The sequence below is a fragment of the Rhipicephalus microplus genome, chromosome 3 (assembly GCF_043290135.1).
Source record: "Rhipicephalus microplus isolate Deutch F79 chromosome 3, USDA_Rmic, whole genome shotgun sequence".
NCBI classification, from domain to species: domain Eukaryota; kingdom Metazoa; phylum Arthropoda; class Arachnida; order Ixodida; family Ixodidae; genus Rhipicephalus; species Rhipicephalus microplus.
In genome coordinates, this window is record NC_134702.1 from 264,059,005 (window position 1) to 264,072,641 (window position 13,637).

General features: G+C 43.2%; 1 protein-coding gene across 7 annotated transcripts in view; it reads right to left on the bottom strand.

Moving 5' to 3' along the window:
* Nucleotides 1-6,090: 6,090 nt before the first annotated feature.
* LOC119168288 (uncharacterized) overlaps nucleotides 6,091-13,637 on the bottom strand; it is a 106,965-nt gene continuing 99,418 nt past the window's right edge. For 5 of the 7 annotated variants that reach the window (XM_075890982.1, XM_037419733.2, XM_037419720.2 and 2 more), the window contains one exon: nucleotides 6,091-6,359. In XM_075890982.1, coding sequence (XP_075747097.1) covers nucleotides 6,317-6,359 — 43 coding nt within the window. In that variant the 3' untranslated portion in view covers nucleotides 6,091-6,316. Of the gene's footprint in view, nucleotides 6,360-13,107; nucleotides 13,440-13,637 lie in introns of those variants that run through there. The other 2 variants (XM_075890981.1, XM_075890980.1) reach the window with 2 other exon arrangements.

A 13,637-nucleotide genomic window follows, 5' to 3' on the forward strand; every position in this document is an offset into this window, starting at 1 on the left:
ATTTTCCTTTCCAGTGCTTGCGGCGTCGTCCTCAGTTTAAGGTGAACCCTCTTTGTAAGCTTCTAGGTTTCTGCTCTGTAGGTAAGTACCGGCAATATGCAGTTGTTATATACCTTCCTTTTGAGGGATAGTGGCAATGTAACAGTCACTATATGAGAGTGCTTGCCAAATGTGCTCCACCCCATTCTTATTCTTCTAGTTACTTCAATCTCATGGTTTAGCTCCGCGTTTATTACCTGTCCTAAGTAAACGTAGTCTTTTACTACTTCAACTGGACTATTACCCATCTCGAAGCGCTGTTCTCTTAGAAGGTTGTTGTACACTACTTTCATTTTCTGCAGATTAATATTAAGACATACCTTTCTGCTCTCCTTGTCTAACTCTGTGATCATGAGTTGCAATTCGTCCCCTGAGTTACTCAGCAATGCGATTCCATCAGCGAAGAGTAGGTTACCAAGGCATTCTGCATTAACTCTTATCCCTAACTCTTCCAAATCTAGGCCTCTGAAAACCTCCTTTAAGCCCGCAATAAATAGCATTGAGGAGACTGTATCTCCCTGCCTTACAGCCCTCTTGATTGGTATTCTGTCACTTTTTTTATAGAGCACTATGATGGCAGGTGATCCCCAGTAGATTTCTTCCAGGATGTTTATATATGCTTCATCGACGCCCCGATTCCACAGTGTGCACATGACTGCTGATATTTCTGCTGAATCAAACGCGTTCTCGTAATTTATGAAGGCTATGTATAGTGGTTGGCTACGTTCTGAGCATTTCTCTTTTACCTGATCGATAGTATGAATGTGGTCGATTGTAGAATAGCCTGTTTGAAATCCAGCTTGTCCCTTTGGTTGATTGAATTCTAATGTTGCCTTGATTCTGTTAGCAATTACCTTTGTATATAGCTTGTATACGATGGAGAGCAAGCTGATCAACCTGTAGTTCTTCAAGACCTTGTCGTCCCCTTTCTCACGGATTAAGATGATGTTAGCATTCCTCTTTCCGTCAGAAGACACATTGTAAACAGGGTGGCTAGTTTTTTTAACACAATCTGTCCATCTTTCAGCAGATCTGATGTTACCCGATCTTCACCAGCAGCTTAGCCTCTTTTCATGCTCTCCAAGGCTTTTCTGACTACTTCTGTCATTACTGGTGGGGAGCCATCAGGGTTACTGCTAGTTCTTATATTAAGGTCGTGGTTGTCCGGCTACTGTACAGATATATGTAAAATTCCTCTGCTATTTTGACTATCCTATCCAATGTTTTCTTTTTCGGCCGGCAGCCATTTAGGCAGCGTTTGCGTGGCAGTTGCGAGGAGGATGGAAGGTAAGCGGCTTGGCAAGGGTACTTGCCAGGTGAGGCACAGGGCCAAAGAGATCAACTGCGCCTTCACTGTGGTGTACGGCACTCCGCTGTCGTAAGGGAAGTTTTATTTTGGACAGACAGGGTGTTGTGTCAATAATAAAATTATGGATCACAAAGCTTCTCTGAAGAGACAACCATGCTCTAACCTATCATCCCATTGTAGAGAGTGTGGCTGCGCACCCTTGTTTGGTGATACGGTAGTTAAAGCTAGACTCAGGGACAAGGTAGCGCGGGAAATTGAAGAGGCGTATCTCATCAACAAAGTTGGTGATTCACGTGTCGCGCAAACCTCGGTTATGTTACTTTCTGCTGAGGTAGCTTTTATAGAAGCGCATCAGTAATACAATCTGTCCACTCATCTAATCGTTTCCTTTACCACACGTGTACTCGTAACCACACATAAATGTCTGTTTTCTCGAATAAAGTTTCAGTTGTTAGTGTGCGCTGTGTCCAGGTGCCTTCCTTTTGTGCTTCAAATTTTTTCGTGCACTCAGTTAAGAAAAAATTCCTGCCAGAGTCTACCTGTTTGGAAGCTTCAGGCTCGGCGTCAGGTTTCACATCGACGAAGTTGGCCTCGGGAAAACAGCTACACACACATGTAGCTGTTACTCGAGTCCACGAAGCCTTGAACTTTATAGCTGAGTAGAAGGACAACCGAAGCGGAAAGTTGGCTGCTGGGCAGTCAATAGCTATGAGTACGCTGGTGCGAATAGTGAGTTTTAGGTTTGAAGGAAATTTGAAGCAAATAGTGATTTTGGTCGAATAATCTCAAATCGAATTCGAGTAGTATATATGTCTTATATAAATGGGCATATTTATCATGACCTAACTAACCTGCACAATATTTTTGAATCCAATTAGCCTCTATGCAAATGCTTTTTTTTTTGTTCGAAGAAAGTATAAACCTCTTTGAGCAGTAACAAAATTTCTCTTTCGGTGGGATGTTAGTGATAACCTCTAAAATACATAACAATTTGAAAATTATTATTGTTGGAGGATATAAGCTGCCATAACACACTTTTAAGCTTAAAAAATGATGGATCGATTTGAGAGTAATATGTTCATTTAAAGGCATCCTCCAACATTTTTTCATGTAGACATGGAATGTTTTTACTAAAAAAACTTATTGCCTCAACAATTCACCGGTGCAAAAATTTTTAGAAACTGTCCAGTACGAGCGGAGTTACAAAGATTTGTTGCACGCTGCAATTACATTCTGTCTTCTTGTCCCGATGAAATCCCTAGAAGCTCAGCAGGAAGCTATGGCATGGGGAAAGAAAATACGCCACGTGTGCGTTGTGACCCTGAGCACTTTTTGTCTTTTTTTTTCTTTCAATACGCGGCTTTTCAAAGCGATTGCCCACATACGCATGGACGAGTGGCGGCCTCCCGCGGCGGCTCCAGTTACAATTGAGCGCGCCATGCTCAAATCAGCCAATGGCTGATACAACGGTTGTGATGAGTGATTTTCCATCTTGTGTCATCATTTGCCGAGAGAAGAGAGCAATTTTTAGCTGACTTTGAGAATTTATTGTGAATTGCAGGCTGTGTGCTGTGCTATAATACTTGGCTTGTGTGTTCTCGGTAGCTTCGACCACCGATCGACAGAGTTTTTTCACCATGCTCAAAAAGTGTTGCAAGGCCCCTTTAAATGTGAAGTTAGGCTTCGCGGCAGAGTGGATTTTTTCTGAATAGGTGCTTCTATAGCTTTGCACCCCTACACTGCATTGAAACCACCTTTACAAGCAGTTACATGCACATTATTATACACCTATTCGTTCATTGCAAATACTTCAAAACATTTAATAATTTGAATTTGAATCAAAGCAAATTTGAATACTCTACTATTCATTTGAATACAGTCAAACCTCGCTATAATGAAACTCATGGCGTGCAGGAAATATTTCGTTGAAGCGAGAATTTCGTTGTAGTGAAATCGAAAAAAAATTATAGCTGATCTGAGCTACTAAACAAAGAAACGTTTGTTCTTAAAATTAAAAAAAGTTTCCAGTGCTTCCTAATCTTTCCCAGCGGTGTCACGACACGATTCACAATCATGCACAGCGAGGCCATGGTGAAAACCGCTGAAATAACGCCTACAACTGCATTCGTAAACGTATTAAACAGTTGCATTAAGACGTTATCACCAGCAACCGTCCGCTGTCATAGTGTATCCAACAACGCCGAGATGGAGGCATGGTATCGTGGAGCGGTGACTTTTGCCTTATTCCATGCCATTCTTATCATCCAAATCTCGCAGCTGGCTGAATCGGTTTATGATGCGGACGAACAGCCGCTCTGATCAGGTACGCTCTGATCAGGCTTGGCCACACTGGCCAAGCACGAATAAAATGATAAGCACTGGAATCGGAAAAAGCATCGCTCTGCAGATGCACGCTGCAGATGCACGCAACAGCTGCACGAAGGAAACCATGAACCCTATGGACTGAGCGACTGCTTCAGCTACGGATTGTCTGCGGCTCGAAAACAAGCCAGTGGCAAAAGCAGGGCCATCCTCCATGAGCAGGGCAATCTCATCGCCATCGCTATAGAGCAATGGCGGCGCTCATGCTTGTTCACGGAGGAAGGAAAGATGTGCTTGTTGAACAGCGGCGGTTCCTGGTGATGCCAACGCGTGTTTTAGACTTCGTCGACGTTTTTTCAGGTTCTCAAAATGCATCAAAGTGTTAAAAACTGGGTTTCCTGTATAGCAATAAATATCTGAGCCTGGAATTGCATCGTGAAATTTCATTAAAGCGGGACGACAGAAGATGTGTTCGTTGTGGCGACAATATTTATGCATTGACTCTCATCGGCTGCTGATGGGGGAACCGTGAATTTTTCGTTGTAGCGGAAGTTTCGTTGAAGCGGCGTTCATTGTAGCGGGGTTTGACTGTATTTGCAGAATTCAAATATTCACACAAGCTTGGCCATGAGCAAGTGCTTCATGACGCAGCACCTATAACAAATATTAAACGCTTCATACTGAAATATTAACAGCATGAACTAACGAGATGCAAAAGAAGGAGACAACCGAGCAGAGATTACGCAATCTGCATGCAAACGCGCGCATTATGCCCAAGTCAAGAGGCTGCACTTTTCTAAATTGTGTTGAGCGACAGGAAAGGCCTTCCGTCCACCATCCTGACGACAAACAGCGAGCAAGATGTGCACGCGCGACACAAGTGAGGACGTGTGGAACTGCTCTTTCTAGCCAGACTATGAAACTCCTTAATTCAAGTTAGCGTGGCTGGCATTGCGGAGTGGTGGAATTGGGCGAAGCAGTTGCGATAAAGAGAGGAGAGCATACAGTAGGAAAACTACCTCGAAAACCAAAATATACGAGAAGAAGGCAAGTAGGGCAGCTTGCTTGAAAAGTCCAAGAAAGGCACAACTCGCACATATGAAAACTTGGGAGAGTGGCCTGCACGAGCAGTGGTCAAAGAATTGCACTATTGCATTGAATTGCGAATGGTGAACTGACTTCATTAAACTCAGACCTCGTTGTAACAAAGCTAGATTTTACACAAAAATACTTTATGTCCAAAAATTCGTTATAAAGCTTCATTGCTATCACTATATCTATTGCAAGACTAACTTTCATTTACTTTGTCATAACCTGTATTTCATTATATCCAGGTTCAGTATATCGAGGTTTGAGTATATTCACGTTTCACTCTGTGCAACAGCCGCTTTTGTACATCTGCACATGTGCAGAGGGCATGCTGAGCGAGAAAAGGACCTAAACATGAAACGAATCGTGAATTATCGAAGTCGGTGGGGTAGCCTAAACACGTGCACTGGAACGATACGAAACCAATCCAGACGCAGACGATTGAGTACTGTCGGCAGCTGACAATGTTGGGGATCATCTGGTCACTCCAGGCTGAGGGGAACTAGTCAGCTGACCGGTCTTCGAAAGCAGTTTGAAAACACGCGCCTCGTCTGACGATGAGGGGTACTCAGAGCAGTGAAGGAACAGGAAAGAGGGGTGCATAACAAAAAAAAAAAACAGTTGGGAAGAGCAACAACTAAAGAGCTGTGGAGGCAGAATCGACATCAAACAATAGGAATCTATGGGCACCTCACCGACGGCTGGTGGTCGAAAGTGATGTTCTGGACAGTCACTGAAGGGTTTACTCTATTTGCTGTAACCAATAGGTGGCACTCAGAGATGTTCCTTGCAAGTGAAACTCTGTGCCATTGAAATAATGTCTATTTCCACCTGGAATCTCAAGCGGATGTCAGTCGTTTTTGGTGGCAGTTCGTTTTAAGTGGCGTTCGACTTAGTGGGCGCCTTCCTACTGCAGAAAATTTAAGATTTATGGCATACCTTGCAGAAAGCTTCAACTGCAAACACAGCCTCAACATGAAGCTGAGCTCTGAATTCGCCTTTGGCCCTATCGTAACCGTAATCTGTGTATTTCCTGGGCAAGCGCACCAAGCGTGCTATCAGGGTGCAATTGGTGGGCAACACATGAAAGAGCACCAGAGGTGGCAGTGTGAGTTTAGTAGGCAACTAGGAAGCATAGGCTGGGTTTCCTGCAGGTGCCATTTATATTCACAGGAACCTGCACCAACGCTTGTGGATGAGGTGCACCTATCACGCATGAGGGCTAGTTACGCTAAGAAGTCTCAAAAATGCAACTGTATTATGCATAACACAATCCGGGGAAACCTGCTGCCTTGATGAATGTTAGAGAACTGATTTGCAATACAGTAATCTTGTTACAGTGGCTATTCAATGTTTGGCCTTTATTATGCGTAATATTTAGTCGATACACGTGAACGTGAGTGCGCTTGCACCAAAAGGATGGCAGTATTCTTTGTCACAGCTCCAACAACTTGGGCAAATAATTACGGGTGCCTGCATACATACAGTGACTTGGCAGGTATATACTGCCAAGATGTGACTGAGGCGGGTCACAAGCTTTCACAGCTGGCACTGCAGTCATAGATCCATGCTTGTCTCCTCTTCTTGTCTGTCGGATTTACTGCAAGAAAGATCGTTGTGATGAGATTATGAAAGATGATCGAGCCAGTTTACGATTTGGAGCAATTCTTCGAGAACGAAAAAGTCTTATTTGGAGCAGGAGGAACTGAGTTACGGAGCAGATTTAGAGTAGGCAAAACAGAATTTAGGGTCATTTGGTGCAAAACATGTCTTAACTTTTGGTGAATATTCCTATTAGTGTGCAAACTAATAATGCTGCTGCAACGTAAGCAAGGAGACATCCAGAGAGTAGCCATTAATCAGGACCTTAGTACCGAAGTGTCATATTCTGGTAAAAGAGTATTCTAAAAAATGACCTAATAGTCTTGTGTGAGTATTTGAATGCTACGAATATTCCAAAAAATAATGCAGTATTGAAATTCACTTTGAATCTAAGTTAAATTATTGAACATTATGAACTATTCGAAACGAACGAATACGTGCATACTAACCCGCATGTAACGCTATGTAAAGGCGGTTTCACTACAGTAGAGGTGTGCTAAGCCCTGAAAGCACCTTACATATGTGTTAGTGCATGTAGATGTGGTTCCACTGCAGTGAAGAGGTGCTAAGAAGTCCAAACACGTCTTCATGGAAAATCAACACGGCAGCGAAGCCCCACTTCAAGGTTCCTGTTTTTTTGTTTATTTTATTTTCAGTTCAAACGGTTGTTACACTGACTCATATGCTCTAAGTGTAGCAAATTTTAAAACGAAGCATATTTTACTGGCTATCACTAGGACTGTACCGAAAGTCACATTCTGCTACTATTCAAAGCTGTTGCCACTTCCTTTGATGAAAAAAAAAATGGCCTTTGCACAGGCCTTGTCTCTATTAAAAAAAAAATATTGTGCAGGTTTGTCTGGTCATGACAAATATGCCCCTCTCTTTATAATAGGCAATGTGTGTACGATTCAAGTTCGATTCAAAATTATTTGACCAAAATCACTACCGTATTTACTTGCGTAATCCTCACACTCACATAATTCTCGCACTCCCCACATCGCCCAACAAAAATACCATTTCTTTTCTTCCTCGAGTAATTATCCACCCCCGAAAACTGCCGCAATAATGTCGTCTGCTTGTTCCGGCCACTGATGATGATAGCGCGTGCCATCTGGCGCCATGTCTTTAGCATCAAGCGTACTATTGCGCGCAAATTCAATCCAATCCAAGCCAAGCCGAAGTGGCCAGTGCGCGTTGCGGCGTGTTTTGTATGCTGTGTCGGGAATCTTCGCACGTTATGGGGCGATACTGAAGCTACACGGCTGCTTCAAGTTGCAAGTGATAGATCATGCACTAAACGACGGCAACAGGGCCACCGGTAGGCCCTTCGGAGTCTACTAGTTTTGTGTTCGCTACTGGTGACGGCAGCTGAAAGCCACCAAGACACGTTGGGCCTGCCATGGGTCTAAAACTGGGATTGATGGTAAACTTTATTTTTTCAGAAGGAAACTGCGGACGATTCTGTTAAATAGCCATCAGCCCAATACCGACGTCCTACACTTACCTTTTGAGGGCTCCTGTTGAGTGACAAACGCTACCACTACGCCCACAACGCCCACAAGCTTTGCGTATGGTATTCTAATTCTCGACGTTTGCTTGTTCTTTTTGTGTCCCAATAAATCTTGCCTTGTGTTGAACCTCTGCTTTTATTGTTGAGGTAAGTTCTAATTAGTACTTCTTAAAGCTTGCTGTAAGTTGCTGGTGTGAGAATCCCAATTTGCGGCCACTTCGTTTTCTTTTTCACCCTGTACGTTTTCGTGGAAAGTTCTCCCTGCGCAATTCTCGCACCCCCACCTTTTCATCAGTTTTCCGGCAAAAAAAGTGCGAGGATTATGCGAGTAAATATGGTATTCGCTTCAAACCTAAAATTCACTATTCGCACAAGCCTATGACCTAAGTAGGATATTAGCAGTCTAACAAATGAAAAATAAAAACTTGATCGTTGCAAGTGAGAACATACTCACTTGCAACGATCAACGGAAAATTGTTATGTTAGATAGCGCATTAAATGAGTGCCACCACTCACTGTACATGACGCTCCACTGTACACAATAACAGCCAGAGGTGTGACATTTTTCCTTTCAATTTTTTTATTTGCACATACTGCAGGCTCAAACTGCCCTTGCAGGAGTGGTTACCGAGGAAAAAAAAGAAAAAAGCATTTAAAGCATGGTTCTTAGGGCTCTCTCATTTATTTTTGAACCAAGTGTGACAAAAGTTGGCATGCTCACTTAAGTTTGTTCTCCGGATTCTAAAAATGTAGTTATTTTTTCGGTAGCTTCATTAGTTAATTAAATAACCAAGATAATAATTTCCATTGTTCTTACCATAATAGAAAAATAACCACCTGTCAAAAATTTTAAATAACATAGGGATTGACAGTAGAAAGCATAAGACATGCAACATAAGAAGCACTTTTTTAATGGGTCATTATTTCTTACTTTACAGTCCACTAAACTTTACAGCCCTGAATGTGGCCATTGTGTGGTCACACAAAAGACTAGTTTGAAAAACTTGCATCAAGAGAAATCAAAATCTGCTTCCTATGTTGTGTGCTCCAAACATATAGCTTCATGCTGCAAAATAAAATATTCTGCTATCTGTAATAGTTTAAGATATATTTCAGTAATTTTCATCCAGGGTGTACAAAATTGTCATTTTGAGAAAATGAAGAAAACAAAGAATTCTAACATTTTCAAATGTAAAAATGTATGCACTTATAATTACAAAGCCATTGACATATAAATGAATGCTAGAAAGCCTAACGAGTGCAATGCTGCAAGCTGATCGAAAATTGAACGAGTACTTCTCAAATTACAGCACAGTAAAGTTCATTGAGTGTAACCAAATACAGAAATTTTTATATTAAAAAAAAAATGAAGCTGCCCATTAAAAATAGGCTCCCAGCATTGTTTTTTGTGCACATTTAGCTACATTGTGCAAAAACAATTACAGCTCTAGCTCTCCTAGGTCTACTAAGAAAGTGGTCAAAATCTATGCTTCGAGAATAATGTTGTTAAAACTTAATTTCGCCGTTCCGAGGGAAAAATATCATGGCACACATACTTTTAGTCAGTTAATATGCACCGGGAATGTAATAGGACTGATTGTTTGTACGAGTGTGTCGTTTCTTCTAGTCCTGAAGCAAGTTGTCGCCGTGTGTTCGTCTGCTGCGAGGCCGCTTATCAGTTCGGTGAGTGTACTGACGGCGATGTGCGACAAATGTGCGTGCGTCATCCACGATCCGTCGAATAACGCGGCGATGTTTTCCGGCTTGTCCAGAATAAGTTACCCGTAAGTGTCGCGAACCAAAGTTGCTCCCTCGCTCATCAATTTCGAGGCTACACGAGTGCAGAGATGTTTCCTTTTCACGTAAGACTGCCGCATTTACGAGCGGAGATCGTGACAACGTTGCGAACACATTGTTAAAAGCAGTCTACCTGTTGCCAGTAGCCTTCATTGCGAGGGCCGCGAGCATGTTCACTGCGAACGGATTGACTTTCTGTTGTTGGTCGACGCGGGGCGTACTCCCCTCTGACGACCCGTCGCGCAGTTCAAGGTCCTTTCGTCAGGCGGGGGGAACCACAACATCGGTGGGTTTAGCGTTAAGACTGCACTTCCGTTCCGTCACTACAAAAATTGATATCTCTGGTAGCTTCACTTCTGCTTTTTACTTGCCGACCTATAACTGATGAGGCAGCAAAACACAGCCGTTCTCAGCAACGTTGTCGGCAATCAACGGGCTCGTACGTGAGTTAGGCCTGCACCAGTGACTTGGCGACCGCCGTAGACCGCGTCGAGTTCGTTATCCTCGTTGTCCTGAGCGATAGCAGGGATCTTCACAGCGAACGAGCCACAGCCACATTCGCTTCACAAATTAGTGTAGCACGGAACTTCTTTACTACCGCAAGCAGACAGTAGCACCATGACAAAATGGCGCATGTCCGTGTGCGTCACAATGGTGAAGCAGACGCCAAAAGCGCCCCTTGGCCAATCGAATGCCTAAATTTGGTCACGTGCCCCAAGCAGCCAATTGAATCAGGCGCTAGTGCTTCTCGATGACGCGTTTTTGCTAAAAAACCAATGAGCAATGTGAGCCAGCGGTAGCGGGAAATCGAAGATGAAGAACGACCCTTCCAAACGAGACCAAGATGAACACGATAGCTCGTGTGTAACGGCAACAGTTTGGCGCGGAAAAAGCGCGATTTTAGCATCAATTTGCGCTCACATTCGTCTCACAAGGATGTTACAAATTGATTTTGCACCAGAAATAATGACGCGAGAAGCTGGAAACTTCTCAGATAAGTGCAAAAATAGGTGCAGATTTCGAAAATGTCAGCTTCAAAAAGTAGATTTTTTTGCGATCTTTGGCCTTCTAAGACCCATGTCCCCCATTCATAGAAGAAAGTAACAATCTTGAACAGAAATGAATGGCCCGCACCTCTACAGCAAATGGTTCCACAGTAGTGCGATTCACAACACTATCCGGTAACATATTCTAATGAGCAATTGCCGAGGTGAGTAAACATTTGTAAATGTTAATGCGATTTGAAGGTTGTCTGATTGTTTTACTGTGGTTAGTTCTCGATGTGTGCAGAAAAAGATGACGTAAATAACGTGACTTGGGAATTTTGAAATGATCGTGGGACCAAGGATAAATGAATTTAAGTTTGGAAACTATTCTTCACTGTGAAACTTGTTCAAGGTTTTTCACTAATACAGTGAACTCCTCTTAAACGCAACTTAAAGGGGCAAGAAAATTTGTTCCGTTTATGAGAAGTTTCATTTAAGCAAAGCCCACAAAATGAATGAAATAAGACTTTATTTCAAAAGTACCAACTGTGGCTTACTGAACAAAAACATTTTAACATATACAATACTTATATCATTGATTAGAAAGAAAAATGTTGCTAATATTGCTTACAGATATCTTTGTTTACAGCCGCACTTTCTCCAGAAACTATCTTAAAGACAAGACCATGCTGCTTTTTAAAACAGCTCAGACAGCCATTGCTCACCCACAAGTGTTCGATCCCTATGTGAGTAGCAATATTTTTGGCTTTCTCAACGAAAATGGAACCACTGATAGGGAAGTTCGCACTGTGCGCACGCTTGAATCAGAGAAAAAGAGCATCTTCGATTTCTTTGTACGCTGCCATTCTCATCCGCATTCTGTCCGTGGCGAAGTTCACAAGCTTAGCAGCTTCTTCAATCTTCCCATTGTTCTTGAGTATCCTCAACAGTGTGGAATTGGGAATATTGAACTTTTTCACAATTTCTGTCTTCGATAGGTCATTGGGGTCAAGTTCTTGAATGATTTTTAGTTTCGTTGCGAGCTTAATGTGCTGCTTAAGTGCCATGGGTGGGTATGAGCCCCGTGCTACTAGCATGGTTGGGGAATAACTATGGCATACTGCGAACACGCAAGACGACTGATTAGGTAGGTGGACCTCTTTCTTTTATTTGGCGGAGAGAGGGAGTCAATGTGCGATTTCAGAACAAACGGCACCTGCGCTGAGCCCGCTCGCAACCGCACTTTCTCAACTTGTGTGAGAGAATCACTCGGGAATATTTACAAGCCGGGGAGACTTATTTTAGCTTTTATTGCAATAGCGATTATACGGACAGCCTCAAGAGGTTTCTGCCGTCGCCATAATGTCGCCCCATCTCCTTCACTCTGAGGCGCATGAGATAAGATCCCCCCCGGTCTTTTAGACCTCCTGTCAAATGCTCAACAGAGAGGGAATGCCTGCCTGTCTCAAAAAAACATGAGAGGAGGTGGAGTTCCTCCAGGAGCAAATGCGACCTTTGATTTTACGAGAACAGTTGTCGCTGAGGCGTGCGGTTATCTCGCTATTTCAGCAGTTGTCAGCACGAAGAGAATGTGCAAAGAGTATTTCTGAAGTGTGTTCTCTTAAACCAGCATTTTTGTAGATTTCATAGATCGGATCCTAAAGAATGAGCTGCCAGCCTCGCTTCGTCTAACATTGCAGTTTGGTACTATCTCATTTATTGCTTCACCACTGCTGCAAAACTGAATTTTTTTTTGGTCAATTGATGACCACACTGATTGTTCGAATGGTTTTAGGCGAGAGCACTTGTTTTTTATTGTGGCTGACCTTTTGGTGGCTAGCCACCGTGATCCGCCAATTTCGCGATAGACATGCGACAAGCCCTTGGGCATGCAGGAGCAGCAGTAAACGCGCTCCACGTGGGTACTTAGTCTTAACTTTATGATAGGCATACCGAAGAACATTGTGCAGTGCGATTAAGAGGCATCTCTCTTTTGCGAAATATTAAACAAAATGTTTCACGACCGAATATTAGTTTGTGTGAATAGGCAGTTTCTAACATGCAGTGCCGATACCTGTAACCTATTGGCCACGGTGACTACATAACGCTCCCCGGAGCGACTTGTTAAAGAAAAAAGTGATTTTTCTACGCGTTATGGCCAGTTGCATAACAAATAAGAGGCTATCGTGTGTGCTAAACTTTCAACAGAGACACACGCAGTGGCACAGATTCTTTAGATAGGCTGAATATAACAAAAAGGGCATTGCTCAATGAAGCGAGCAGACGGCATTGGTGGCATTACAGTATAACCTCGTTACAACAGACCTTCATAGTGAAGAGGATTTGGTCTGTTGTAAAAGGAGTCTGTACAATCCATGTACTGTTACAACAGACATTTACGTAAACACGTAATGAGTCTGTTATAACAGGAGAGAATTGAAAGTCACAAACATAGTCAAATAACGGATTTATTAAATGTTTTGAAAGAAGCTAGTCAGCTTTGCCTGTACTGTGTGGCGGACAGCTTTAGACACTATACGTGTCTCCATCATGACATCTGAAGTCGTGGCCTGCTGTTCAAAATAGTTTTTGAGCCCTTGAATGTAGTCCAACGCCGGAGAAGTTGTGACCTCCTGTGTGACAATCCCTGAGTTGCCTTCTTCATTTTGTTCTTCTTCTTGCTCAGCATTAGGCACTTGGCGAATTTGGGCTACAATCTCTTCATCTGTCAGCTGCTCTGAGCTGACCAGGTCATCATCTGCAGTGACGTAATCCAAGACTGCTGGCTCCCAAAGGCCATCACACCACGATCACGTCCGCAATGCAGAGAGGCCAACAGGATACACAATGACAAACCATGAGGCCAAACAGCCCCAACTACCCCAACTGAACAAAGTGAAGTACACGGCGCCAGGGCGCCAGCAGCGCCTGCGCCGGCCCGAGCATAAGCGCCACTAAACCTTTTATTCCGAGAGGGGCC